At 39.1% G+C, this 27472-nt stretch overlaps 1 protein-coding gene across 1 annotated transcript; it reads right to left on the bottom strand.

Moving 5' to 3' along the window:
• Positions 1-21: 21 nt before the first annotated feature.
• LOC122665207 (coiled-coil domain-containing protein 130) lies at positions 22-15329 on the bottom strand. Its single transcript, XM_043861296.1, has 7 exons — positions 15205-15329; positions 14219-14281; positions 13990-14069; positions 11069-11177; positions 910-1069; positions 673-836; positions 22-576 (listed from the first exon to the last, which is right to left on the bottom strand). The coding sequence occupies exons 1-7, from the start codon at positions 15205-15207 to the stop codon at positions 268-270; spliced, it is 888 nt and encodes a 295-aa protein (XP_043717231.1). The 5' UTR covers positions 15208-15329; the 3' UTR covers positions 22-267.
• Positions 15330-27472: the final 12143 nt, after the last annotated feature.

Below are 27472 nucleotides of genomic sequence, written 5' to 3'. Positions count from 1 at the left end.
TTTACTCCTAGAATCTTTTAAAAAAACAGCCATAGAATTGTAGATTCTAGATATGCACACATTTAAATTTATACATCATTCAGTCCTGCTAACATACAAAAAGAAGTGTTTCCCTGATCAAGGTCTGGACTTACACTAAGAGCATCTTCCTGAATTCCCTCGGCATTATTCAGCATATTATCCACGATCTGATATGGAACCTTCAAATTGCATCAATCGTTGCTGTAACGGTAATTACAGACCTTCCCTTCTGTTCCTTCATAGAAATCAACTCAAAGACCATGAGGATGGCTTGTACCCACCAGTCAGCAGGTTGGATGCCGCTCCAGCCTTTATTTTTCTCCTTTTAGACTCGAGTTCTAGTCGCTTCTTTAAGGACATTGAACGTAATGAGTTGGAAAAAATTGGGGCGGCATTGATTGCTGCACGCTTTTCTTTCTTATTCTTTTCAAATTTGGAGGAGAACTTAACATGTGCTGCTGCAGCCGCATCTTCTTCAGATGCTGGAAGTAGTCGTATCCCAAGGCCCATCTTCCTAGAGACTCTCTCTTCTTCGGTAACCCTTTTCTTTTGTTGCTGAATGATTTTTAAATTGAAAACAAGTCAGCTAATACAGTAAACATGGTAAAGAAGCTGTAAATAATAAAAGCAAAGATTTGTCCAGTTCCATACTCTTAGTCGAGCACGAAGGGCCTTGTTGAGCGCGTAGTCATCTGAATGCCTGGCATCAGACACCCGTTGGAGGCGCACAAGTACTGGCTCAGCTTCTTTTTTCTTTTTCAAATCCTCTTCTTGATGCTCAAGACGGTAGAATGGATCCGCAAGCTTGCCCCTTTCTAAAACATTGTTTTTCATTTAGGTAAACATATATAACAATGAAGAAGTATGTTTGTCAATTTCAGGGATTACCTTCATCTGCAGGCAGTTCAAATGTTTCTGCATCCTCAATATCAAAATCTTCTGTCTTACGCTGTGCTCCACTAATGATCACATATTCACAATTCTTCGGATCTGTTTGAATGACAATCTCATGTTTGCAGCACGCAGATTTCATGGTAAAGCTCCATATCTGAAGATGACATGCAGGCAAGAAATTTTAGATTAGTTCTATCAGGAGGACAACAGGTCGTAAACAGGATCCCAACCTAATGGGATCAACATATAGTAATAAGCATGCAGATAAATCAGAAAAAGTTGGCGTATTTTAGTAGAAATAAGCTTTGTGTTGGTTTCATACATGTTGGGCCTTTGGTCCAATGGGTTTCATTGTAATGGACCACTTTAATGAGCCTACATTATGGGTAGGAGGTAGGCATAAAGGATTTATTTTCTTAGTTCAGTTTGATTTGTTTTATTTCATTAAGTAATTATTATTCCATTGTTAGTTAAGAATCGGATGGAGTCTTGTATGAACAAAACTCTTATTCCTACATTGGATAGAGTTTTAATCATGTGGGACATTAATCCAATCTAGTTAGTCTAGTTAAGTGTCATAATTCATTATGTTTAATTGTTATTAAAGTGTTTTAGTTAGGTTGGATTAGGTCTCTATGAGTCCAAATTTGTTTTAAGCTGTTTTACTTTATTTTAGGCCAATTTTTAGTAGCAAGAGACTACCTCCAAGGTAAGCTATTGGCTGGCAGAGTTTTAGACCTAGTTTCATTCCTGTTTTGAGTTTTCTATTTAAGTATATATAAAGAGTTATGCCTGGTACAGGAATTTGATGAATAAAGTTTAGATTTTGCCTTTGGTTCTATGGTGATTTACAATACTCCCTGCTGTGGTGATTCAGTAGGCTCCCTGGTGGTGATTCCGGAAACACTTGGTAGTGATTCTAAGGTTGGGCTACTAGTTGTGATTCCAGGTCTGCGCATCAAGTGGTGATTCTTGATCATATCCCTTTTATCTTCTTTTCTTCTTCTTATCTTTTTCTAAGTACTGTTTGTTTATCAGTTAGCTAATCTGTTCAATGGTTTCAATCTTTAATTCCTTCTATTTTCTGAGTTGGTTGATAGCCTTTAATCCTGATTTGATTTTAGTTCTAGAACTCAAGTTTTCTGGTTCAATTTCTAGTTTCCTTCCTGAAGTCAAACTCTCTTAAAATTTCAGCTTTTGATATTGGATTCTAATTCTGGTTTCATATTCTGATCTCTATTATTTTGCTGGTTACTTCATTAATTTTATCTCAGTTTCAGAATCCTATTTACTGCTATACTTTCTGGATTTCGAAATTCAGGTTTTTGGTGGGCTTCCAGTTTCCTAATAGGATACTTATATATCTTAAGATCTAGCTGTTGGAATCAATCGATTCAAGTTCCAGGCTAATTCGAATTGTTTTGTTCAACTTATTCAATTTTCTTCTAATCTGGTTCTTACTCTTTTTCCCTGCAATCCTGTCACAAGCTGATCTCCCACTGGTTCAGGATTAACACTGCATTAAATAGTTGTCAGTGTTTGTAAACTTTGTAGGGACCAAAATCACTTATGTCTAATTTGGTTTGTCGCTGCATAAGACAGTGTCAATGGACCATGTGAAAAGATGTGTTGAACTGAGCAGTTTTTCACCATGGCTGAGGTCATGTTGTGTTGTCCCAGCTGCCCTAATGGGCATACCGCAAAAACTAAATCCCAACAAAACAAAAAATTTTTCTGTTTTTAAGAGAGGGGGGGGGGGGGACTCAATTCCAACGGCTATGCCCTGTGGTAACCAATGTTGAAAAACTCGTCGAAATCTTGCTATTTTTGCTATTTTTGACAAGGCTGAGACAAATCAGGAGGTGGATTATAGAATAGGCACAATTTCTATCAAAATTTCAGAGTTTCACCAAAATTTTGACCTTGTGTCTTATTATTTCGGCGATACGACTTTCGGACCTTTATAAAAGGCATTCTTCACAAATTCTGGTCAAACATGAGTATTGACTATTTTGCCTACGTGATGGAGAAAATCCATTTGTTCCTTGTATTTTTGCCATCTCACCTCTACACTGCAGGAATAAGCTGTTGAGGGTTGCCACATCACTCCAACAACATCGTTTATTGTATATTGGTGAAGATTTGGCCACATTCAACAGTTCCAAGTAATGAACTTCTTCCCAAAAATGATTTTTTTTTGCAAAAAAATACGATAAATACCCAAAATTTGATGATGACTTTATATATGTTTAGGCACCGGAGCTCGATCTTCTGCCGGTAAATATTTTTTTATTTTTTATTTTTCGATATTATGAAAATATTTAAAAATTCTAAAATAGGAAAAAATAAGGAAAAATATTTTGTTTTGGTTTGAAAACTAAAGCAAATTTATGAAAGTATTTGTAGGGTGTTTTGAAGCGCATATGAGGCTTATTATGTTGTACCATATTTGCTTTTGTTGTATTAGGCCAACATTTTTTTTTAGAAAAATAATAAATTGTTTTTAATTAAGACAAAAATATATAGGCTAGGGGAAGAATAATAAGTAGCTTACCATAAAAAAAAATAATAATAATAAGTAGCTATATAGTTGTTTTTGTGGTCTTTGTTGGTGTGCCTCAGTTAATAATGACTTATTTTCTTCATGTAACAATACTATGGTGAGATAATGGTTGCACAGGGAGGAGATGGCAATAGAGGAGACATAGCATGGAGGCATGGAGTGCCAATTGGAGGTGGCGAGAAAAACACAGTGTAATTATTATGGTACGAAGATCATGGGAGGTGGGGCCACAAGATTGAAACAACATTTGACTAGGAATGCTAAAGATGTGTCCACATGCCCTATGGTTCCTGTGGAGATTTTTAAAGCCATAGCTAAACACATGAAGGGAGGGGCTCAGAGGAAGGCAGAAAAGTAGAAGGCGAGGGCAGAACTTGAGGCAGTTCTAGTGACCCAACCAGGTCAAGGGGATGATGATGTCCCTGTGTATTTGCCTAATGATGTGCAGACAGAGGTAGAGATAGAGGCTAGGGATGTTCAGCGAGCACAGGCGAGGAGCATAGAGCCAAATTTCAGGAGTAGATGGTAGTGGTAGTGGATCTGCACAGCCACAGCCATAGCGGAGGAGGCATGCTGAGTCGCCCCTGAGGATATCACAGAGTAAGAGGGCAGCTCCATCTCTAGTACCACCAAGAGAGGAACCTATACATAGTTGTCAAGGTGGCAAGGCGACCCAAGGTGGTGGTCGGATGCTTAAGCGCTTAGGCGACAAGGCGCCCGCCTAGGCAAGTGTTATTTTTTATTTCCCCTCCTTTCTAACATTATTTAGTATGCGACAATATATACCTTATATCATCAAAATCAACATTAAGCCACATCAAGTCATCAAAAATCAACATCAAGCCACATCAAGTTATCAAAAATCAACATAGAATTAGAAGACACCAGAACTGCAGAAGCAAGCTATTGGAAGTTTGAAACAATCAAAACATACATTTGGTTTATACTGTTCCTGGAATTGGTCATTTGTCCTGGTACACCTAGTCTCACATTTGTTTTATATTGTTCTTAGAAAATATGATCTTATCTATAAGTAGTTAAACTGCTCTCCATTTAGAGAAATATTTTTGTTCTCTAAGAAGTTTGACTGGTCAAATGATTTTATTTTTACACGAGACTTTTTGTATTAGGTAGAACACAAAACCAACTTTCCAACAAATCCAAAATTGCTTAAATCTAATTTTTATTAAAGGAGTTATGGTCCGGTCAAACCTAATTTGGTGTGCGTGAATGCTGTTAAAATCGCTCTGAATGAAAATATTTTTTTAGATATCAACACAAATGAATATTTTATCGCTCTTTTGGTTTTTAGCAATGTTTTACCATATTAAGATTTATGGAATTTTTAGATTTTAGAAAAAAAACCCCAGCATTAGAGAGTTGAAAATCCAATTTTCGTCCTTGAACTGGAGTTGACTTTTTATCCTTTTAGAATTTATTTTTTAGCTAATTTTATTGGATTTAAATAGGGGGTATTTTCTTATTTATGAATAATATCTTCAGTAAATGAAATGATATTTGGCATGAATAAGGGCCGAACCGGGTTCGATACCACTAAGGCGACAGTCGGCTAGACCCCAACAAATCCACCGGGACGCCTAGGTGACGCCTTGACAACTATAACCCTATACTACAACAGGATCCCGTTTACAAGAAAAAAGGCCACAAGTAGCATAAACTAAAGCACATTGGAGTTATGCGAAGGGGAGAGTTGGGAAGGTTCTGTCTAAGTAGTTGTTATTCCACAGCATCAGAGCAAACGCCACTACAGGGCTCTAGTATCAGACTATGCTAAATATAATGACTAAGGCTAGTTCAGGGGTCAAGGGGCCCACTACAAGCAAGGTGATCAATGTGTATTTGCCCCAATGGAAACAGGAGCTTCAAAAGTATATAGGTGGCCTAAAGGGGATGTGGGAGAGCAATGGGCTGACGATCATGTGTGATGGTTGGATTGAGCCCACAAGAAAGTCCATCAACTTTATAGTTTATTGTAACGGGAGGACAATATTCCTCAAATTTGTGGATGCTTCCAAGGAGAAAAAAAGGATGCAAAGTAATTTATAGGTTGCTAAAGAATGTGGTCCAAGAGGTGGGAGTGGAGAATGTTGTCCAGGTTGTAAAAAACAACGGAAGCAACTTCAAGAAGGCCAATGAGAAGTTAATGCATAACAGTGGGTATCGACTCTTTTGGACCCCCTTCTGCAGCCCATTGCATTGACCTCCTGCTGAAGGACATGGGGAAGATAAAAGTGGTGCAGAGTGTGGATGAGAGAGCGAGACAGGTGAATACCTTTATATACAACCATGAATTTGCATTGAACCTTTTGAGGGAGAAGTGTAGTGGGTACTTAGTCAGGCCCGATGACACTAGATTCTCCACAAACTACATTGCATTGAAGAGCTTTGAGGCGAAGAAGGTCGGCCTCAGTTCTATGTTTGCATTTGAGTAGTTTGGGCGGAGGGAGTCAAGTTCCTCTGGTGGTATAGCAGCACAGTCTACCATCTGAGGAGTTTTGGCACCACCTGAATAAGGTGATGAAAGTTTTGGACCTAGTGGTCAAGGTCCTAGGTTGGTGGACTTTGCTTTCAAACTCACCATGCCACACTTGTATGTTGCTATGGACAAGATGGAGCATGTGCACAATGCAATGCCATGTAACAACAAGGCCTTCTCAAGATTATCAAGGATTGTTGAGAGCTTCAACTTATGCACCCACTACATAAAGCTAGTGAGTATTTTTTTAATGTATCTAATTCAATTTATATTTTATAATTTATAGATACATGATAATACATTAACAATATTTATACGTCAATTTTCAACATACTATTTAAACCCCAGGTACCAATATAGCCCTAGACTTAGGATGATACCGGATCTTATTTATATAAGCAGTGAAGAAAGTGGTTGCCAAGTTGGAGCCAAGTGATGTCATACAGTTTCTTTCAACTTAGAGGTGAGTTTTCTAGTTCATTACGAATATAATAAGAAGGGAAAATTACATGATTAGTCACTTTTGAGTTTCTCTTTACAAAACTATCCACTGTATCTTTCACTTAACAAAATTGTTTAACACTGAGTTTAAGTTTATAAAATTAACCACTATAGTGTCTCTACCTCCATTACCTATTTTGTTTGACAATTTTACCCTTGACCCTATTCCAATTTTCCTACCTCTCCCTTCTTTGGAACCCCATCTTGTCCCCTGCACCACCCATCACCGGCCTTCTTTCGATCACTTGCACTTGAACCTCCACCCTGCAAACCCACCTCTTATCATCGCCTAAACCTCCATCGAGGCACTGCACCCCTTTGTTTCAACCATGGAATTAACCCCCAATCCCACCACCATTGCCAAAGTGGAGAAAGCAAAATCAGAGACGCCATCACAACAACATCATCATCATCCACCGACCCAACTCTCCAAGCCTACCATCGACCACCACACTCCAAAGGCCGAGAAGAACACACTAGAAGGATGGGGCGGCTCAAATAAATGAAAACGAAAACAAAAATTTGACAGAGGAGGTAAGAAGGAACCCTACCCCAAACCATGCTCTGGTCTTCTTGGAACACCCATCCCCTGATTCCCCTCCTGCGACCATACATTAACCTCCACTGAATCCCGCCCAACCTCCCACCGCCGGCTTCCCCACCTACAACCCGTCCCCATCCCCCTTTCTTTTAGAACTCAATTTTCAACCCTTCCTCTTACCAAAAAAAAAAAAAATTTCAACCCTTCCATTTCTGACGACTATCAGTCCATCTGCCATGAGAGAATCTTTTTCTATTCCTTTCAAGAGGATTGCAGAAAAATGTAGTAGTTTTACTGTGACCCAACGCAGGTGTGAGATGCGCAGGGCAGCAATGTCGAGGGTGATGGGATGTTCAAGTGTGAGATGCGCAGGGCGGGGTGATGTACACGGCAGTGGCAGGTGTTGTTGGGGGTGGGCAGCAGCTAGAAGCCTGGAACAAATGAGGCGCAGGGGCATCCCCAATCTCCGACAATGGCTGTGAGATGCGCAAGGATAGCAGTGGGTGGCGATTGCGCGCTTGGGCTGGGGTGATGCAGGTGCAACGAGACCATGGCAGGGGTGAGGCGATGGGGCTGTGATTGAGGCTGTGGGGTGGGGTGGGGCAGGGCAGGGGCAAAGGAGGTTCCGACGGTGGCTAGTTGCAGGGTGGACAAGGAGGGGAGGTGGGGGTAAAATTGTAAAAAAAAATACTTCGTTGAGGGTGGAATACTGTAGTGGATACTTTTGTAAACCCAAACATAAAAATGTGTAATTTTGTTGAACTAAACATCAAGTGGTTAAATTTGTAGAAGGAAACCCAATATTGTCTAATCGTGTAATTTTCCCTAATAAGAATTACTCTAACTGGTATTGGTTGCAAACATTAACAATTTTCCAAATGGGTATAGATTAAAACTTTACGTGATACATTGGGAAGTTTTGGAACCCCTGCCGCATTGGCTGGTCGAGCAAATACTGATGTTGGTATGTAAATAAGTATTGTATTCTCTTACTTACATATATATTAAGACTTGTGAAATGCAAATAACATGTCTTATTGTTGTAATGCAGTTGAATGGTAGGTGTTGTATGGGGGGCCGGGGTCGATGCACAAGAATTGAGGAAGATGGCAATCAAGGTGCTATCCCAGACATGTTCCACCTCCAATTGTGAGCAAAATTGGAGTACGTTTTCGCTCATCCACTCCAAGAGGCGGATTGGGTTCCCAACGACTGGCAAACTTGGTGAATGTGCACTACAAAATGAGGCTGAAGAAGTAACAAATATGCATGAGTATGGACAATGATAGGGACCCAATCGAGCTTGCCGACATTTTTGGGGTGGAGTTAGAGGAGGATCCCTTGGTGGAGTGGGTGAGGGAGTCGGTGATGGATCAGGCTGGGGGTAGGCCTGACCCCTAGATAGCTCGTGAATGGATGCTGATTTTGAAGACTTTATGGCTTCAAAGGGTCACACACTCACAGACATGCCGATTGTACAAGCCCGCACCTAGCAAGGAATAGTTGTCAAGGCGTAGGCGACGCCTAGGCGTCCAGTCGCCTTGGTCTCCCCTTGATTTCTGGTGTCGCCTTGATTTGCGTAGGCTCCTTAGCACCTATGGTAGGGATGATGAGGACCTTGATTGGTCCCATTCCAGTGTCGTCACCATCACTCCTGGAGATGATGGCAGCAACAATGATGATGGTGGTGATGGGGGTGGTGATATATATGCTTCCCTTCAAGAGGAGGATGACCAAGTAGAGGAGATGATGACAACGACGATGATGATGGTGGTAATAGATATGCTTCCCTTCGAGAACTGGATGACTAGGTAGAGGAGATGATGACAGCGACGATGATGATGGTGGTGATGGATATGCTTCCCTTCGAGAGGAGGATGACCAGGTAGAGGAGGAACAGGAGTTGAACACGGAGCCGATTCAATTCACTGGGGAGACCCAGTTTGATTACACTACACAGGATATGGAGCACAGTGCACGTCCATCCTCCTCACGTGCAGGCTACACGAGAGGGCCTCGTCGCCAATTCCAACCACATAAGTAGGTTGATTGTATGGACATCGATAGCTTGTCTAGAACTATTTGGAGGATTGAGTATAGGGGACACCAGAGGAAGTGTTTGCCGAAGAGAGCAGCTTGTCGGAGTTCAGTGCATATGGTAGCGGCTCTGGTCATTTCATTGGTGTGGGGGAGCATACATCTTCATCCATTTCCAGTGCTTTTGAGTATGACGCTACTCACAGATTGGATCGTCATTTATGGACAACCTCTTCTCCTACCTAGCCCATCAACCGTACATGTTGGCAACACAAGTCATAACGGCTCAATGGCTAGTCCTTCCCTATACAATGACCAATACCCTCGGATAGGTTACCTCCAGTATGTGGATGAGGTCATTTACAAGTCAATTGTGGAGGACTATGAGAGTTTCTTCCAGCACTCTATGATGTGGCTACATTTGTTATACAGTCGGAAGAAAATGCATGTCAGCACCACCGGTACATGAGTGGGCTCGATCCTCCATGTCATTGTTCATGGTATTAGCCATTAGGATGGCTTGAGGGGGTCCACAATGTAGTTTGTACTCATGTATTTGCACAAAGTATTGTATTGTTGGCATAGTTGTCAAGGCGTCGCCTAGGCGCCTTTGTCATGCCTTAAATTCAGGTGTCGCCTTGGTCGCTTTGTTGGTGTCGACTGGTTTCTAACCCCCTCACTCGCCTTGGTTCGCCTAGGCGCCTTGACAACTATGATTGTTGGGACTTGGGTGTTTGTGTCGCATGTATTTTTTAAGTTTGTACTATTTTATGAATAATTAATCAATATTATGTTTCTTTTGGAATATCATTTACTGGTTTTACTTGTCTTCTAGTAATAAAGAAGAATAAAGCAATATTATAGAAGGTATAAAATAGGGTTTGGCGTATACTGCCAACCAAGGGTGCAAATCCAAACCAACACTTTGTGTGACTTTTCTTAAAATATACAGGTTTTACATATGTTTATATAGGCTAAAATAAGGTTTCCCTGAAGTATCGGAGCTTAATATGGCCGTTTGCCTGGCCAAAATGGCCAACCGAAACGTACTGGCAAAAAATGCACTGTTTTCGGCGAAACTTTGCCCATTTTGGTATATTTCGGTCTGACCAAAATGAGAGTGAAATACGAGTTTTTGAACCTTGGGGGCAACAAATAGCATACTGAATGTGATGTCTCAGTCAAAATGCATGCATGTTTTCACACAAAAATGATACAACTGATGTAATTAGGTGTGGCAAAATTTTGACCAACCAATCCCAAATTGCCAACCTGTTCTTAACCAGATTTGGACATGGATAATTTCGTTTGAAATCCAGGTTCAGAAAAGCTAGTCTCCAAAATAAAAAGCAAAGTTGGTTCCAAGTTCAACAGCCAGATACCTTGACCTGGTTTGTCCAAAATTGATCTATTAAGAAATACCAAATTGTAATGGCTCGACTTTCAGTTACATTCAAGGTTTGAAATTTTGGATTTCGACCCCATTTTGATTTCTTACGGAACAGAAATTTTGGTCCATTTTGACATTGCAATTTGGATAGTCATTTCGTTTTGATTTTGGTCAAAACAGAAAATTCGAACCATGGTTGCATCTCAAATAAGTCTTGTGTTATGTGACCACTAGGTTTTGAGTTCAAGTCCTGAAAGTAACATGTTTGTATTAATACTGCTCTTAACATAGTAAATGATAGTAGTTTCCTATGAATTATAGATGCATTAGATATGATCTTGTGGATATTCCACGATGGACCTAGCAATCCAGGTTGGAAGTGGTCAATCAGGTAATGATGCCCTCTTCTGAAATCTCAGTTGACTCTGATTCAGGTCAGACGTAGGTACAGATAAAGAATATTGTCAAACCAGTACGACCGGGACCTTGAATTGTCTGGATTTTTACCACTCATGCATATAATCCTATGAATATGCACTGGCAAGTAGCAACTAGAAAATTAGCTGTAAATTATTGGTACAATTTTGAAAGTCCATAGAACATCTTTATATGATTATATAATACCTTCGTAGAATAATAATTTCCAACTTGCTTTTTCTCCGCGTTGAATCTCACTCCTTTTGCAATCATAGAATTGCAACCACCACACCATATATTGAAAGGCATCTCGAACCTGTAACAGAATTAATCTCATTAGGAAGATTGCATCATGGCAATGGTTCATAAGCACATGAAAGTTCTGTATAGGAGCTAATTTGTTTAATAATTATTCATTACAGTGCACTATCTGTTGATAAAACCACAATTTACTACTCGTTCCTCTTAGCTCCTAGTCATATAACATTTATGTCACAGAAAAAGAAATAGCAACAGAAGTGAACTAACATCCTACATAAGAACCAAATGATGGTAATCAATGACACAATTTACAGAATAAAATGTTCACAAGGCAATTAATATCAATGCATATTGCCTTCAACATGCGTCAATACTCACTATTTGCATATAAAATCTATTTTAGTAACACAATCTTCTAACAAACCTGACGCTTAAACATCAAGCTATATGACTCTAAAATTATTTTATTTTCACTTCCAGTTCTTTGAAGATCTCCTTTGATTTCAAAATAAAAACTCAAAAATTATTCAAGATCCTCTAACCAACTGAACTGCCCTTGCAACAACAGTACGTTTGAATCATCCCATCAATACTCATTCTTCTCCGAATCCTCCAAACCACCCCAAAACCCTCATTTTCCCATCTTCCAAAATTCTTAACAACACCTTCATATAATTGGATCGAGTATTCTCCTGCCCAACTGGAATACTCGAACCAAGCTGTTTTCCCTTTACCCCATTCAAACCACAACATTCCTCCATACTGAACAACATTACCATAACCTAAATTCTGCCCAGACCAAATCAGCCAGCAAAATCCCTCCTTTTTTAGTTCAAACTCTCCACACCTGCCCCTATAGCATTCGATCCAAATCCTAACCCTAATTTCACCAAAAACCCTAATTTGACCTAGCCAATTCATCTGTTCATAACAGATCCTGGTTTACTGGCTCCTAGCATGGTTCGAGAACTCGCGAGATCTCGCCGAGTTTCTCGGTTTTTCAAAAACTCGAGTCGAGATGCCATACGCATTATAAAAATACACTTTCTCGGCGAGATCTTATCGAGATCTCGGTATCGTCTCAACCCAGCCAAATGAGACCAATTTTGAAGTTTTTTTCCTGATTTTTTACGTTATAAAAATGCAATTTCTCGCCGAGATCTCGGTATTGAGTTTGGATATGGGTTTTGACCCATTTTTTCTCCCCATTTCACCCATCTAACCCATTTTATAAACTAAGCTACATGGACAGAACTCGAAAATCTTGCTGAGTTCTGTCCATAGCTCTAAAGAAAGGGAAAACAGCCCATTTTGCTCCATTTTCTTCCTCTTTCCTTCAAATCTTGGGTGGATTGCATGGTTTCAAGTGAGATTCAAGTGCTAAATTGAAGATTCAACTCCAACAGTCCAAGAATCATCACCTATTTCAAGAATTTTCAAAGGTATTTTCTAGTTTTCCCCAAATCTATTTTTTTCAACAAAATTTGTGTAATCCTTGATAGAGTAGGTTGTTTTAGTACGACTCGTCGCCTACCAACCTATGGTCCAAAGTGAAACTCATATTTGGACTTGTTTTTTGGGAAATCTGGGCATGCCATTGTGTTTAAATGGCCTGAAATAGGCTGAATACCAAGTTTCAAACCCAAAATATGTGTAGAACCCACCGAGTTGGGGGTCCGAATCAAAAAATAAAATAAAATGCAGCAACTCGCCGAGATCTCGACTTGTCTCGGTTTTTGGCTGGGCCGAGATGCCACCGAGACCCGAGTTTTAGAACCTTGGCTCCTAGTTGGTCTCCTACCAATCTAGGACTACATTAGTAGCCCTCCACCGCCTTGGGTCGCCTTGCTGCTTTGACAACTATCCTCTATTCTACCGCCAACTACCTGCTGTTTTGGGTTGCTGCTCAACGCCAAGTACTTATCGGGAAGATGTAGTACTTGATTTCAGCAAGGAACATTGTCCTTCAACTACCCAAACAATCCCCAACAACAGGTATAGTGTTCTGAGTTTAATTTCAGGTTTATACCTCCATCATATGCTCTGTTTTTGGTCTACTTTCAGCATATAGCTGATCTTCAATTAAACCCAAACCCTTGGGCTGTTTGCTGTGAAACTTTGGGAGCATAAAGCCCTACCTAGGACCCCTACTCGTCCAGAGTTTGGGGCTCTTCTGATTTCTGGTTTGTGAGTTACTTAAGATTCTCTCTTTTCCCGTTTTCTCTATTTCAGAATTTGGGTTTTCAAAATTACTTTTAATCCAACCTTTGTTTTGCATTGGAACCTTGGGGCTTTTGTTTAAATCATTGAACTTGGGATCAGTCCCGAATTTCAAACAAATCAGTTGGGTGGATTGAATTTAATGAGTTCTACTGTTCCTGAGATCTCCGTCCGTGAAATCACTGTTACCCAAATTACTATCAAACCGCTCACCGGATCATTCCCATCTTTTGAGGGGTTCTTATCCTTCCTATTAACTATTGTTTCCTAGAGTTTGGTGTTATTCTGAGAGGTTTGAGTTTTTAGCCAATTTCCGGGTTCCATTTGAGTGGGTTTTTGTAATGGGATCCTATCTGGGAGGGTTTTAGGGTTCTTCCTACCTACCCCCTCCCCCATGAGGATTAATGTAACGACAGAGGCAGATTGCATCCCAAATTGCTATTACAAACAGGTTAGGCAAAATTCAAAAGCCCCTTTTCTATAAAATCAAACAATTATCCCCCCCCCAATCAAAACTCCCAGTCACCATCCTATTAATTGATGATAATTACTAGGGCACACTAACTGCCCTAGGGACAATACGCATTCAGAAAGTCACCTTTGAATGTACTATTTAAAAAATATAATATGACAATGCAGTCACATACCTTATGATTAAGATGCCCTGGTCTATCTTTCTTGCTCTCTCTCTTAAAGCGTGTTGACCATGAAACTTGTTCAGAGATCCCTGCATAGCAAATGCATATGAGAGCCAAGAGATTGGGGGGAAGAGGGTGGGTGGAATAGAAAAAATTTAAAAAAATGAAACCTAAGATTAAAATTGACCAGTCTGGCAATATCAAAATGGAGAATCAATGTTTAATTTTTCATACATACCTGCTTTGGTGTCCATTCTGGCGGATAGTAAAAATTGTCTGCTCTGGCAGCTGCAAGGGAAGACTGCAAAAAACAAAGCAAACTTAGCTCACAAGTAAAAAAGGCAATAATAAAAGCAAATAAAATTGCAAACACATAAAAACAACATATTGCAAGAAACACCAGTAATTTTCTAACCTAGGAATTACTCATTATGAGCGCTTCTCTGCTCAGGTAAGTTAATTCTCCCATTGATTGAAATCTTAAATGACATTGTAACAGGCTACCAGCTAAAGCCTCAATGAAACAGCTTTCTCCTACTCATTCCACCGCACTCTTGTATCTTTTCATATTATTTCTCTACCTTGGTAGGCTCTCTGTACTTGATTTGTGAGGAAGAAGGATAAAGCTAATCCTGTTTTGGGTTAAATAAAATTAACTAATAATTTTCTGCAGAATTTGCTTCAGAGAACCATCCCACTTGATCCACTATAGGTAGTACTCTTATTCTAATGAGTGGATCCCTTTCATCACCATCTTCTCCCCCCCCCCCCCCACACACACAAAAAAAAAAAAAAAAAAAAAAAACAGAAAAAAATCATTTGTAAGATATTCTAATACCCAAGTAATTATACGTGGTAAGATCATAATCATATGCACAAAAAAAAAATGGAAAAGAATACATAACACCATAATAAGAGGAAGGGGGGAGGAGAGAAAAATAATTGAAGGAAATCATATATTGATGAAACCCTAATTTGTTCTTAAAAAAAAATCTAAGAATCAGAATATCTTCATCGGCTAACAAAGAATGCAATTAGTAGAGCCAAAACATTTCAATAATCTGGACAAGATACAAAAATTAAGAATCTGTCAATTGTGATACAATAATATCCCCCAAAAATCCAAATTTCTACAGGTTGAACGACGAATTGTACTAGAAAAGGTATACGAAAGAAACTAATTCGTGAGTTTGCAACGAAACAAGAGAGAGAAAGAGATCTTACCATTTTCTGATCTTCGAAGAAGAATCTACTTGAGAGGTTACGATCTCAGAATTCTGCAAGCAAAGATGGTTGTTTTGCGTTGTGAAGAAAAGGGTCTAAAGCGTTGGCAGAATCAAAAGTGGTTTTGGAGTTCGATTATGTTCAATTGATTCGACTGAGTTTATATGGGACCGGTTAAACCGATGACCCGCCTCACCGCCATTGGCCCATTAACATAAGGGTATGTTTGATGTGAAGAAAAGAAAAGAAAACAACCAAAAAAAAAAAAAGGTAATTTACACATACCACCCCTGAGGTTTAACGAAAGTATAATTTTATCCCTCAGTTTTGGATAATTCTGCATATCCCCTGAGGTTTACACACGTAACACAGACACCCAGTCCGTCAATTTATGACTAACAACGTTAAAATTAAGAGGAAAATTGACCAAATTACCCTCATCTTCCCCAAATTATTTCCCTTATTTTTTTTCTTGAAGAACCCTAACCTACAACTGAAACCCTCTTCACCCCTTCACTACCTCTTCTCCTTCTTCTTCTAAAACCTAATCGAATTTTAGGGCAGACAACTTGGGCAGCAGTTGAAGTTCTCTGAACAATTGAGCTTGGGGTTAGGGAAAATAGCTTCGGCACCTGCGTCAACGACGACGCCAGTTTGTTCTCTGAAAACAACTAAGAAAAACTAGGGAGAAGTAGAGGAATTTGAAGTACAGAGCAATGGGAGGAACCAGAAACAGAGGAACTTGCCTACGGGGTTGCGAAGAGTTCGTAAGCATTTAGTAAAGAGCTGGTCCGCGACTTCGGCTGTAGCAGTCGTGCCGCCATTGCTGTTCTAGGCCAGCAGTAGACGAGATGATTCACTGTTGCAGCAGGAGGATGGCATCCAGGGGACCATCTTGCAATGCAAGAGATCGTTCAATGCCATTAGAGGTATAGATCTGATCCGATCTCTAATGGATTATAATCTATGATGGTTTTATTTTAATCCTATTTTAGTGATTTGCAAATGATCCAGAACTTCGTTCGTGTCTTCCTTCGCAGACTCAGAGACCTCTATGCTTTCACGGTGTGCAAGCGATCCATCTCATGAGAAGTCTATCAGTTCGTCAAGAAATTCTTCAGTTCTTTCACACAAGAAAGCAGTTAATTCATCTAGGATTTCTTCGGAAGGACTAAAAGATGCTCAAGTTCGCATATAAAGCATTCGTCTTCTGAGTTCTGAGAAGAGAAGCATGGATTAGATCTGTGAATTGGATGTTGAGTCTTTTACTGGTTTTAATTTTTGTAAAAAAAAGGAGAAATTTTATAGATCAGGAGAAAAGAAGAGTTGTGATTTTGATAATCTCAAATCAGCTTGAGGATGAAAGGAGATTAGATCTTCCGAAAGTGTTCCATAAAATAACCCAGTTAGTCTGCCCTGAAATTTGATTAGGTTTTAGAAGAAGAAGGAGAAGAGTTAGTGAAGGGGTGAAGAGGGTTTTAGTTACAGGTTAGGGTTCTTCAAGAATAAAAATTAGGCAAACAATTTGGGGAAGATGAGGGCAATTTGGTCAATTTCTCTCTTAATTTTAACGTTATTAGTCATAAACTGACGGAATGGGTGTATGCATTAACGTTTGTAAACCTCAGAGGAAACGCAGAATTATCCAAAACTGGGGGGTAAAATTATACTTTCGTTAAACCTCAGGGGTGGTATGTGTAAATTATCCAAAAAAAAATTGAATTTGAGGAGAAAGATACACACTTAATATCAATCATTACATCATTATAATTTTTGTCACGTTATGCTTTTTTCTTTTTCTTTTCTTGACATTCAAACATAGAGTAAGTGTTCTAGAATCAAACAAAATCATTTGAACCGTCCCAGACTTTAGCAAATCGTTTACTATGGACGAACCACAACACTATGAGTTGCTACGTAATATATCCTTTTTCACAAGGCAAAAGTTTTCCTTCAGCCACTTTTTAGGATTCATCGGATCATGTTCAGATTATACCAAGTTTCAGATTCACACACTCACATAGAAAGAGTAATGAAAAACAGAGACAAAACGATGTAACTTGGTTCGGCCATTGATGCCTACGTCCACGGAGATAAAACCCCAGATTTTAAGTTGCTACTGGGGGTGTGTTTATTATCCTTAAATAGGATTTGCAAGAGAGATCTAGATCAACAAGGTTACAACGATCCTGCTTCTTGCTTATCTCTAATTGATCTCCTACAAGGAATCCACAACTAGCCATATTTATCTTATCGTCACAGCTCGGAATCCTTATCGGGTTGTTACAGCCTGGTGCCTTGATCTGTACAACACTCCCCCTCCAAGTTGGAGCGAAAATATCCTCAGAGGTCAACTTGGACAACATACATTGCAATATACCCTTAGGAACAGCCTTAGTAAACATATCTGCAATTTGATCCGTACTTTGAATGTACGGGGTCTCTATGGTTTTGTCTTGAACCTTCTCATGCACAAAGTGGCACTCCACTTCTATATGTTTGGTCCTCTCATGAAAAACTGGATTGGAGGCAATGTGAGTTGCAGCTTGATTATCACAAAATAGTTTCATAGGAGTAGAGTCATATCCCAGTTCTTGTAACACATGGCGAATCCACACTAATTCACTTGTAGCAGCAGCCATTGCTCTATATTCCGCCTCGACACTTGAATGAGCAACAACATTTTGAATCTTACTTTTCCATGTGACGAGATTTCCTCCCACAAAGGTACAGAAACCAGTAGTAGATCTTCTATCTACAAGGTTTCCTGCCCAATCTGCATCAGCATACCCCACAATATCTGTATTATCATTTTTCTTCATCAAGATACCTCTTCCAGGGCAAGATTTGAGATAGCACAATATATGATTGACCAGGTTCATATGTTCCTCAGTGGGAGCATGCATGAATTGACTGGCGTAGCTGACAGCATATGTGATATCCGGTCTGGTAATGGTTAAGTATATTAACCGACCCACAAGTCTTTAAAATCTGCCAGCATCAGGTAACAAGGTAGATTCATCAATAAATTTACTATTGTACTCCATAGGAGTATTCATAGGTTTAGCACCCAACTTCCCTGTCTGATCCAAGACATATTTCCTTTGTGAAAGGAACAATCCCTTTTGAGAATTGGCAATTTCTATTCTGAGAAAATATTTCAACTTTCCCAGATCTTTGATGTCAAACTTCTGCTTTAGGTATTGCTTGAGAGTAACAATTTCATGATGGTTGTCTCCTGTGATGACAATGTCATCCATGTAAACCAAAATAATCACAACTCCTTCAGCACCTCTTTTAACAAACATCGAGGAATCAGATTCACATTTTTTGAATCCAAAACTTAAGAGAGCAATACTTAACTTGCCGTACCATGCCCTTGGAGACTGCTTTAAGCCGTATATGGCTTTGTTGAGTTTACATGCAATGCCCTCCTTATTTTCAAGTGGATGTCCAGGAGGAAGGGTCATATGCACATCTTCTTCAAGGTCTCCTTGCAAAAACGCATTTTTCACGTCCATTTGGAACAAAGGCCATTCACAGTTAAGCCATTGATATAAGAATCCTGACAGTGCTCATTTTAACTACAGGAGCAAAGGTCTCCTTGTAATCTATACCATAGGTCTGGGTGTAACCTTTGGCGACAAGTCTCGCCTTATATCTTTCAATAGAGCCATCACTATTGAATTTAATTTTGTATATCCACCGGCACCCAACAAGTCGTATGCCTTTAGGTAGAGTAACAATGTCCCAAGTATGGTTTTTAGCTAGGGCTTTCAACTCATCATCCATAGCTCTCACCTATATAGGACATTCTTTTGCTTCCGCAAAGCTGGTAGGTTCCTTGTGAGTGTCAATAGACGTTAGAAAAGCTTGAAAAGTATCTGATAAGTTCTCATAACTTACATGGGCTTGAATAGGGAAGGTCACAGTATGATAAATTTGATAATCTTTGAGTCTGGTCGAAGGCTGGATGGTGCGAATTGATCTTCGCACAGGTAATGGAGCATTTTCTTCTACAAGGGTAGTTTCTGGAATATCAAGATCATCTTGAGTATTAGTCATGGTATTATCAACATGAGTATTGCCCAGAGGTATATCAGTCACTATCGGTAATGGAAAAACCACATCAAGATCCGTATAATCAATCATTTCACTAGTCTCCCCCTGAATCTGATTCCTGCCAGGAAAATACATACGAGTTTCATCAAATTGAACATCACGAGAAATATATGTTTTCCTGGTTACTGGGTCATAACATTTATAGCCTTTCTTAATGGAAGAATAGCCCACAAAAATACACTTGCGAGCCCTAGGATCAAGTTTCTCCCCAGTTTGAGAGTGCACAAAATAGATGCTACCAAAAACACGAAGGTGAGAGATGTTAAATGACTGACCATGGAGCACCTCCATGGGAGACTTAGAATGTAACACCTTAGTAGGCAGCCGATTTATCAGATAGCAGCTGGTGAGAACTGCATCAGACCAATAATTTTTGGGCATGTTCCCGTGAAAAAGTAAAGATCGAGATACCTCCAAGAGGTGACGATTTTTGCATTCAGCCACTCCATTTGTTGGGGAGTGATGACGCAAGAGGTCTGATGGACAATTCCAAGAGTCTTAAGGTTGGCTTCAAAGGCAATATTGGTATATTCAGTCCCATTGTCAGTCCGTAACACTTTAATACGTGTAGCAAATTGAGTCTGAACCATCTGACAAAAATCATGAAAAACTTGAAAGACCTCATGCTTAGAAGTTAATAAATATAGCCAAGTAGCCCTAGACTTGTCATCTATAAAAGTAATAAAGTACTTATATCCATCCCTGGAGTCAACAGGGGCATGACCCCACACATCAGAGTGCACTAATTCAAAAATCTCAGTAGAAATATGAGTACTACTAGAAAATGTAAGTCTGTGCAATTTTGAGTAATGACAAGTTTCACAAGAGCTAGAATTATGAGATAAAGAGGGATCAATATGACGAAGCACTTAATCAGATGGATGTCCCATACGCCAATGCCATAAGATTGCCTTCTCAGTGTTATGTGGTTGAGCAACGAATGCTTCTTTTGATAAATTCAACAAATAAAGTCCTTGATGAAGCCGCCCTTCACCAATCGTCCTCCCTATGACTCTGTCTTAAAAGATTACCTTGTTGGGCAAAAAATTGACATCACACTTTAAGTCTTTAGTAAGCGTACTAACAGACAATAAATTTGAGGTAAGTGAGGGAACAAATAAAACATCAATTATAGCAGAAAACAAGGTAAGTTTTCCAACTCCTTCAACCGGTACTTGAGCACCATTTGCAACAGTAATGGGAGGCCGAGTATTATCAGTTTTGACATCAGACAAATAATACTTAGAACAACACATATGATCAGTGGCACCCGAATCAATAATAAAAGAACTTTGAGATAATGTAGATAGGGCAAACGTATTACCAGATGACTGAACCACATTGCTAGAATCAGATACTGACTGAGATGCACCACTGCTTTGTATAAGCTGCTGAAGTTGGTGAGTAATTTTTCCCAACGACTCTCGGAAATCAATTACACTTGCCTGAGCAGCAACTTTGGTAGACTTAGTCCCTTTATCTTTATTGAGATGTAGGTGAGGAAACAAAACCCAACACCTGTCCTTGGTGTGGCCATCCTTGTTGCAGTGATCACAATGATGAGGAATACGACCTCTCCCCCTACCTCTTGTGGACTGATTTCTCCCACCATTATCAGTTTGATGCTTTATATTGGTGTTGGCAGCATGAGCAGAGTTTTCAATAGTTCCTCCCCCACTTTTAGGTTTAGAATGCATCTTTCTGCGTCTAGTTTCTTCTCTCTGTATTGTGGCACAAATAGTAGTGAACTTTGGAAGGGTGGAGTTCATTAAAATTTACTGTTTAAGTTCTTCATAATCAGGTCCAATGCTAGCAAGTAATTGAAAACTTCTATCCTGCTCTTCACGTTGCGCATAGATGTCAATCGATTGAGTAGGAGGTCTGTACTAACGGTATTCATCCCATTTTTTCTTTAAATTTCCAAGGTGTTCAGTAAAGCTTTGATTAGGGGACTACTTAATGTGAGAGAGCTCTTGCTGTAATTCAAAAATACAGGCAACATTATCGGCATGTCCATACATGTCTTTTAAGGAATCCCATAGGGCTTTAGAATTCTCAGAATAAGCAAATATCTCATATATTTGGGATTCCATTGAATTGAATAACCATGACATTACCATATTATTAGTAGCAAGCCATTCATCATACTTAGCATCAGTATTATCAGGAGCTGGAACTTTACCAGTGACATAGCCCAACTTCGATCTACCTCCAAGAGCTACGGTAATCGCCCGAGCCCTAGGTAGATAATTCAATCCATTTAGCATAATGGATGTGAGGCGATTGTGTACCTCAGTTCCACTATGTTTATTTATAACACCAATATTGTTTGAATCACCCATGATAAAACAAGAATAATCAATATGCTACCAGGATAAGACAACTTATCTGAGATCAGAGCAGCAGAACAAACACAGTCAAAGTGGAGTCCAAAAAAGGCACCGAAAGCACAGCAACAAGAATGCACCGAATGCACAGCAGCAAGAATGCACGCCAGATCCAAGTTCAAACAGAACTCAGAAGAAGATAAAACCAGAATGCAACTGAAGAAGATAAGATCGATCAGCCAACAATCACCGCCAGATCCAAGTTCAAACTGAACTCAGAAGAAGACAAAATCAGAAGCACGTGTCGATCAAAAACTTTGGTCATTCCCAAGCTTGATTATGCTCTGATACCATGTTCAGATTATACCAAGTTTTAGATTCACACACTCACAGAGAACGAGTAATGAAAAACAGAGACAAAACGATGTAACCTGGTTCGGCCATTGATGCCTACGTCCACGAAGATAAAACCCCAGATTTTATGTTGCTACTTGGGGTGTGTTTATTATCCTTAAATAGGATTTACAAGAGAGATCTAGATTAACAAGGTTACAACGATCCTGCTTCTTGCTTATCTCTAATTGATCTCCTACAAGGAATCCACAACTAGCCATATTTATCTTATCGTCATAGCTCGGAATCCTTATCGGGTTATTACAGCCTGACGCCTTGATCTGTTCAATAGATCATAATCATTAAATCGGTGCCATTGAATAAGAATCTATAAGTAAAATCATGTAGTATACTTTCATATAAATATATCATGCAATATGTAAATACAAAACTAATATAGATATGATTTTTAAAATTTTTTTTTATGAACTGAAATTTTAATTAATTAAAACAAGAATTGTACAAAGACAATTTATTCTTAGGGAGAATGTTCTCTGTGCCACAGCGCAGGCTTCGCCCAGGCACATGGGGTTGCCACTCAGGGGGCAGGGTGGTAATTGCACCCACTCCCATGTGCCTAGCCGTAGCCTGCGCTGCGGCACAGAGAACAGCGCCCCTTATTCTTATTACACCTTCATCTAAACATACATTACAATCCAATTACAAATTCATCTAAACATACAATACAACATGAACTTGAGATTGAGCTTGTCGTCGAAGAGAGAGTTTGATGTTGGAGAATAAATCAAAGTTGTATCCAGAGAGGGAGATTATTGTCGGACGAAATGAACATTGCCAGAGCAGTTCTTCTTCTTCTCTCTATCTCTCTTCACACATACTGTATGTTGATCTTCTTCTTCTTCATCTAATACAAATACTATTTTTTTCTTATTATACCTTCATCTAAGCATACATTACAATCCAATTATATATTCATCAAAACATACAGTACAATATCAATTTGAGCGGGATTGTACAAAAATTCATTGGAACCCTAGAAACTAGAGAATGAACTTGTTGCCAAAGAGAGAGTTTGTTGTTAGTGAAGATATCAAAATTGTAGCTAGAGAGGGAGATTGTTGCCGAAACAGTTCTTCTTCTTCTATCTCTCTTACATATTGTGTTTGCACAAAATAATAACCGCAAGCGTACGGATCAATCGTAGCTAGGGGTCGAACTCAAGGAGATATACGTCACCCTATTTTACTCACTTTAAAGTAATGCAAAGTGAACCAAATTAAAGTGTTAAATTAAACTAATTAAACTAATTAAACTAACAAAAATTAATGCGTCCTAACTCACAAGCATCTAACGAATTAAATTGGCGTCCTAACACATATCCATCTAACCTATCAAACTAACGCGGATTGGAAGGGATAAATTGCAGCCACACACCACAACTACATAAAAAAAAACCAAAAGAAGAAGAAGGAGAATGAGATAGAAGAAGAGAGGATGAGATAGAAGAGAGGGAGAATAAGATTAAGAGTTTAGAAAGTAAAAACCTAGATGTGCTTGACACGGACTGAAATTGCTTGCATGAATGTAATTGAAGAGCTTGAATACTAGAACAAACCTTGCATGGCTTCCTCTTCTAAATCTCCAAGTCTTGTCATCAACTTAGGAACTTAGACTAGAAAGCTTGAAACTAAACTAGAATTATTACAACCATATTGAAGACATAAAATTAAAGCATGAATAAAAAGCATTACAACCATGGAATTGAAATCATGAAATCAAACTAGAACTTAGAAAGCCAAAAACTAGAAGAAGAAAAGAAGAAATTTCACTAATTAATTGAACTAAAAACTGAATTAAAACTAAACTAAAACTAACTTAAAAATTGAATTAGAACTAACTTGTTACAACCCAAAGGGCAAGGGGTATTTATAGGGGGAAGGAGAGAAGAAGGGAGAAAAGGGAAGAGGGAGAGAGGCCTCCACGATTTTGGGGGCTCTCTCCTTCTAAAAATCGTGGAGGGGAGAGAGAGAGAGGGAGAAGAGAATCCAAAAATAGGGAATATTCCCTATTCTTTCCTCCTTTATAATGCTTGACTCCCCAAAAAAAAGAGAAAAAATAGAAAGAGGGAGAGAAGAGAATCCTAGCTACATACAACCTTCTATTTTTACAAAAGTAACTTTCTAGTTCTAACTTATGCTTCCTTTTCTTTGTAGATATCTTCTCCAAGTAATGAGATCAAGGCATCTTTGACTTTTCAACCTTCCATGGATGAAAGAATATTTTAAAAAAGAAATCTATCCCGGTAAAATTTCAAAAGTGCCCCTGAAAAGTTGGAGGAGAGAAAGAATAAGGGTGATGACTAGGATTCCACTCAATCAATTAATCAAATACCCATTAAGTCCTTTAGAAAAATCGTGGAGGGTGTGTGTGCACCCTCTAAAAATCATGGACAGCTATGGGCCTTCAAAAATCGTGAAACCTTGTGGTAGTGTGGGTCCTCCCATATGGGTAGCAGTCATTCTCTCTCTTCAAGAATGAAAAATTGCCAAAACAATCCTGTACTTGCAGTAGATCTCCACCATTGCTTAGAAGTACCTTCTTTAATGTCAAAAATGTCCTTGGGCAGTGGCAAAATGACTATGGGTTTGCACTACAGCTCCTTTCTAACCCATTATCCTTTCCTGGCCTGAAAAGAATAATCGATTGTATGGTGGCCTAAACGAATGCGTACTTGCGTTCCGTCACATCCATCTTGCTCCAAATTTAGTTCTCTTTACAGCCATGGAAAGAAAAATGATAACTTTACGTGTAACTTGGGACATGCAGCTCCTAATAGTCCAGAATAGCCCAGAATAGCCCAAAATAACCCAAAACCTGAAAAGCACAAGAAAGCACTAAAGTAACTCTTTCCAATGTGGTAAAATGCATGCTTTATACCCTAAGATTTCACACATAAATGTACTCATCAGATTCCCCCACACTTGAACGTTACTTGTCCTCAAGTAAAGCAAAAGAAAAACTAACCTAGAATGCAGAAATCCTAACTCACTTTCGTAGGAATCACAGTTGCACTTAGCATGTGCAATAAGCCTTTGAACCCCTAGGTTACCCCTAGTGGACGAGTTTTGTCTCGTGTGTGTTTGCAGTGAATATACACCCAAAATTTAATTGTAAATGAATGCTGCAAATTTTAATCATGGCATAAGTAGGACAGTACACATATTCCCAACAAGTGCTCAACTAAAGATCAAGGAGCCAAAGGTTCCCCCACACTTGAATTTTATCACCCCACATCAATTCAAGTAACAAGCATGCATCAAGATTAAAGGATCTCCTCATATCTTTTGAACACTACTCACCTTCAAGTAAACCACTCATAATATCAATGGAACCAAAGACTTAGGCTTTGAGTATTTTTTACCACACTTTCTTTTCAGGCATTAAGGCAAAAACTTTTCTTTCACAATAGTAAACTCTATTTCTGCTCCACTACTGTTCTCTGAATGACATGATGGAGCATACACCAGACACCCAAATACTTGGTAGCTTCGTTTTTTGCATATATCTATAAGACATTGAGACATTGATGCAAGAGTTTTTTTTTTGAGTTTCCTTCCAAGGAATTTTGATCAAGTCACCCTGCTTCAAGAGGCACAGTGCCTTGTCTAGTCCCAAGGAATTCCACTTTCTTTTCTGTTTCTTTCTTCTTCTTTTTTTCACCTTTTTTTTTTTTTTTTTTTTTCTTTCATTCACTTTCATGCCTTGCCTTACCACAAAGAAATTGGTCTCAACTACTTGCCAAAAGATCAAAGGGTCCATAAAACACATAGAGGAATCTAGCCATAAAATGAAATAACGCTTATATTTTCCAACTCAATCCCTCTCATCGGATGCATACCAACTACCGTCTTTGAAAAAGGATTTTTTTATTATTTCTCATGCTAGGGCACCTAATTCCCTCTCTCTCTCGCTTCACAATCAAAGAAATGTATGCATAACACCAAACTACCACCACAATCAAAATTTACCAAATAAGCAAGCTCATACCCCCCCACACTTAATTCGTGCAATGTCCTCAATGCATACAGAAAATAAAGAAGAAGGGCAAGGGAGGAGAAATAAAAAAGTGGATCATGAAGAGTCATGAGCTCTACAATAAGTACTTGGGACATCAAAAGAAATCTCAATCCATGGTCGGCAAATGTAGAAAGAGCTTCAGAACCAGAAAACACTCGAACATGAATTTTCAATAGAAAGATCTGTTCTTATGGGACAGTGGAAAATGAAGGCATTAAAACTCATGCCATAAATCCTCCCCTTCTCTCCCGTTTGCAATGTAGAACACATGTCATGTTTAGAAAAACCAACCAAAAATGGATCGTAGTAAGCATCAAAAGGATCATAAATATCAGTAATCTCATCAAGATAATCATAAAAAATGAGAGGTTTACTCAAATCAATCCTAGCAATAAAACTATCCGCTCTTTGCAGAACTTGGTTTGCCAAATAAGGATTACGATAATTTGCTTCAAAAGCATCATGACTAACATTGTCCTCCTCAATAAAATCATCAAACCTAGGAGGTTTGGACCAATCAACATACAGGACAAAACAATCCTCAATATGACAATCATCTGGGTTTTCCAAAGAGAGAGAGGGTGATCGAATTTCCTGGGTTTCTATGCTATCATGAAAATTTAATTCTAAATCAGGAAAAACACTAGGCTCACTAAAATCAGAAATTTCAGGAAAAAGTTGGACTTCCCTAGATAGCTCATTAAACTTCGCTTCACTAACATCTTCAAGAAACTCAGTCTCAACAAATAAATCATCTTAAAAATCATTTTGTTGGGGGTGACTCTCATTAACTTCAAACTGGGGTGGTGGACTTTTAACATCATTAAACTGGGGATGGGGTGGCTCATTCTGAACTGGAATCTTATAACATGGATTAGGTTCAAGCTGACTAGGTAATTTACCCGTTTTCTCCTCTTGCACTATGGTGATCAGTTGAGAGAGTTGCTTCTCCATGTTATTGTGGCTTATCGTGAGAAGGGCTATGTGTTTCTCCAACTCACTTATTCTGGACTTCTCACCCATTTTTTGAAACTTAGGGGGTTGTTGATATGGTGTAAGGAGAGGTGGCTCATTGAGAGTCAATGGAGGGTTGGGCATTGGAGGACCAAACTGACTATGATATTGGAAATTGGGTGGTCCAGCTTGATTATTCCATTGATCCCACGAGAAATTGGGATGATCACTCCACCCCTGATTGTAAGTGCCAAAAGAATTATACTTAAAATAGAGGACTCATATTCTCATCACCAAAGCCACCCCCATAAAGATTAGGGCATCCTTCCACAACATGGATAGTCTGGGGATGTGACCAATCAAAATTTTCCGAAAGCCCATAGTTGGGTTGGGGAGCAAAATTGTACTGGGGTGGTGCAAAATTGTTCTTTATC

Source organism: Telopea speciosissima, chromosome 6 (assembly GCF_018873765.1).
Source record: "Telopea speciosissima isolate NSW1024214 ecotype Mountain lineage chromosome 6, Tspe_v1, whole genome shotgun sequence".
In the NCBI taxonomy this organism is placed as follows: domain Eukaryota; kingdom Viridiplantae; phylum Streptophyta; class Magnoliopsida; order Proteales; family Proteaceae; genus Telopea; species Telopea speciosissima.
This window is presented reverse-complemented; position numbering and strand designations above follow the sequence as displayed.

Bases quoted from the DNA above. Each gene is read 5' to 3' on its own strand.
- LOC122665207 (XM_043861296.1), bottom strand. The intron at 14,070-14,218 runs GTATGTATGAAA...TTTGCTATGCAG, and splicing joins CAGAATGGACACCAAAGCAG to GGATCTCTGAACAAGTTTCA. The intron at 837-909 runs GTAATCCCTGAA...ACAATGTTTTAG, and splicing joins TGAACTGCCTGCAGATGAAG to AAAGGGGCAAGCTTGCGGAT.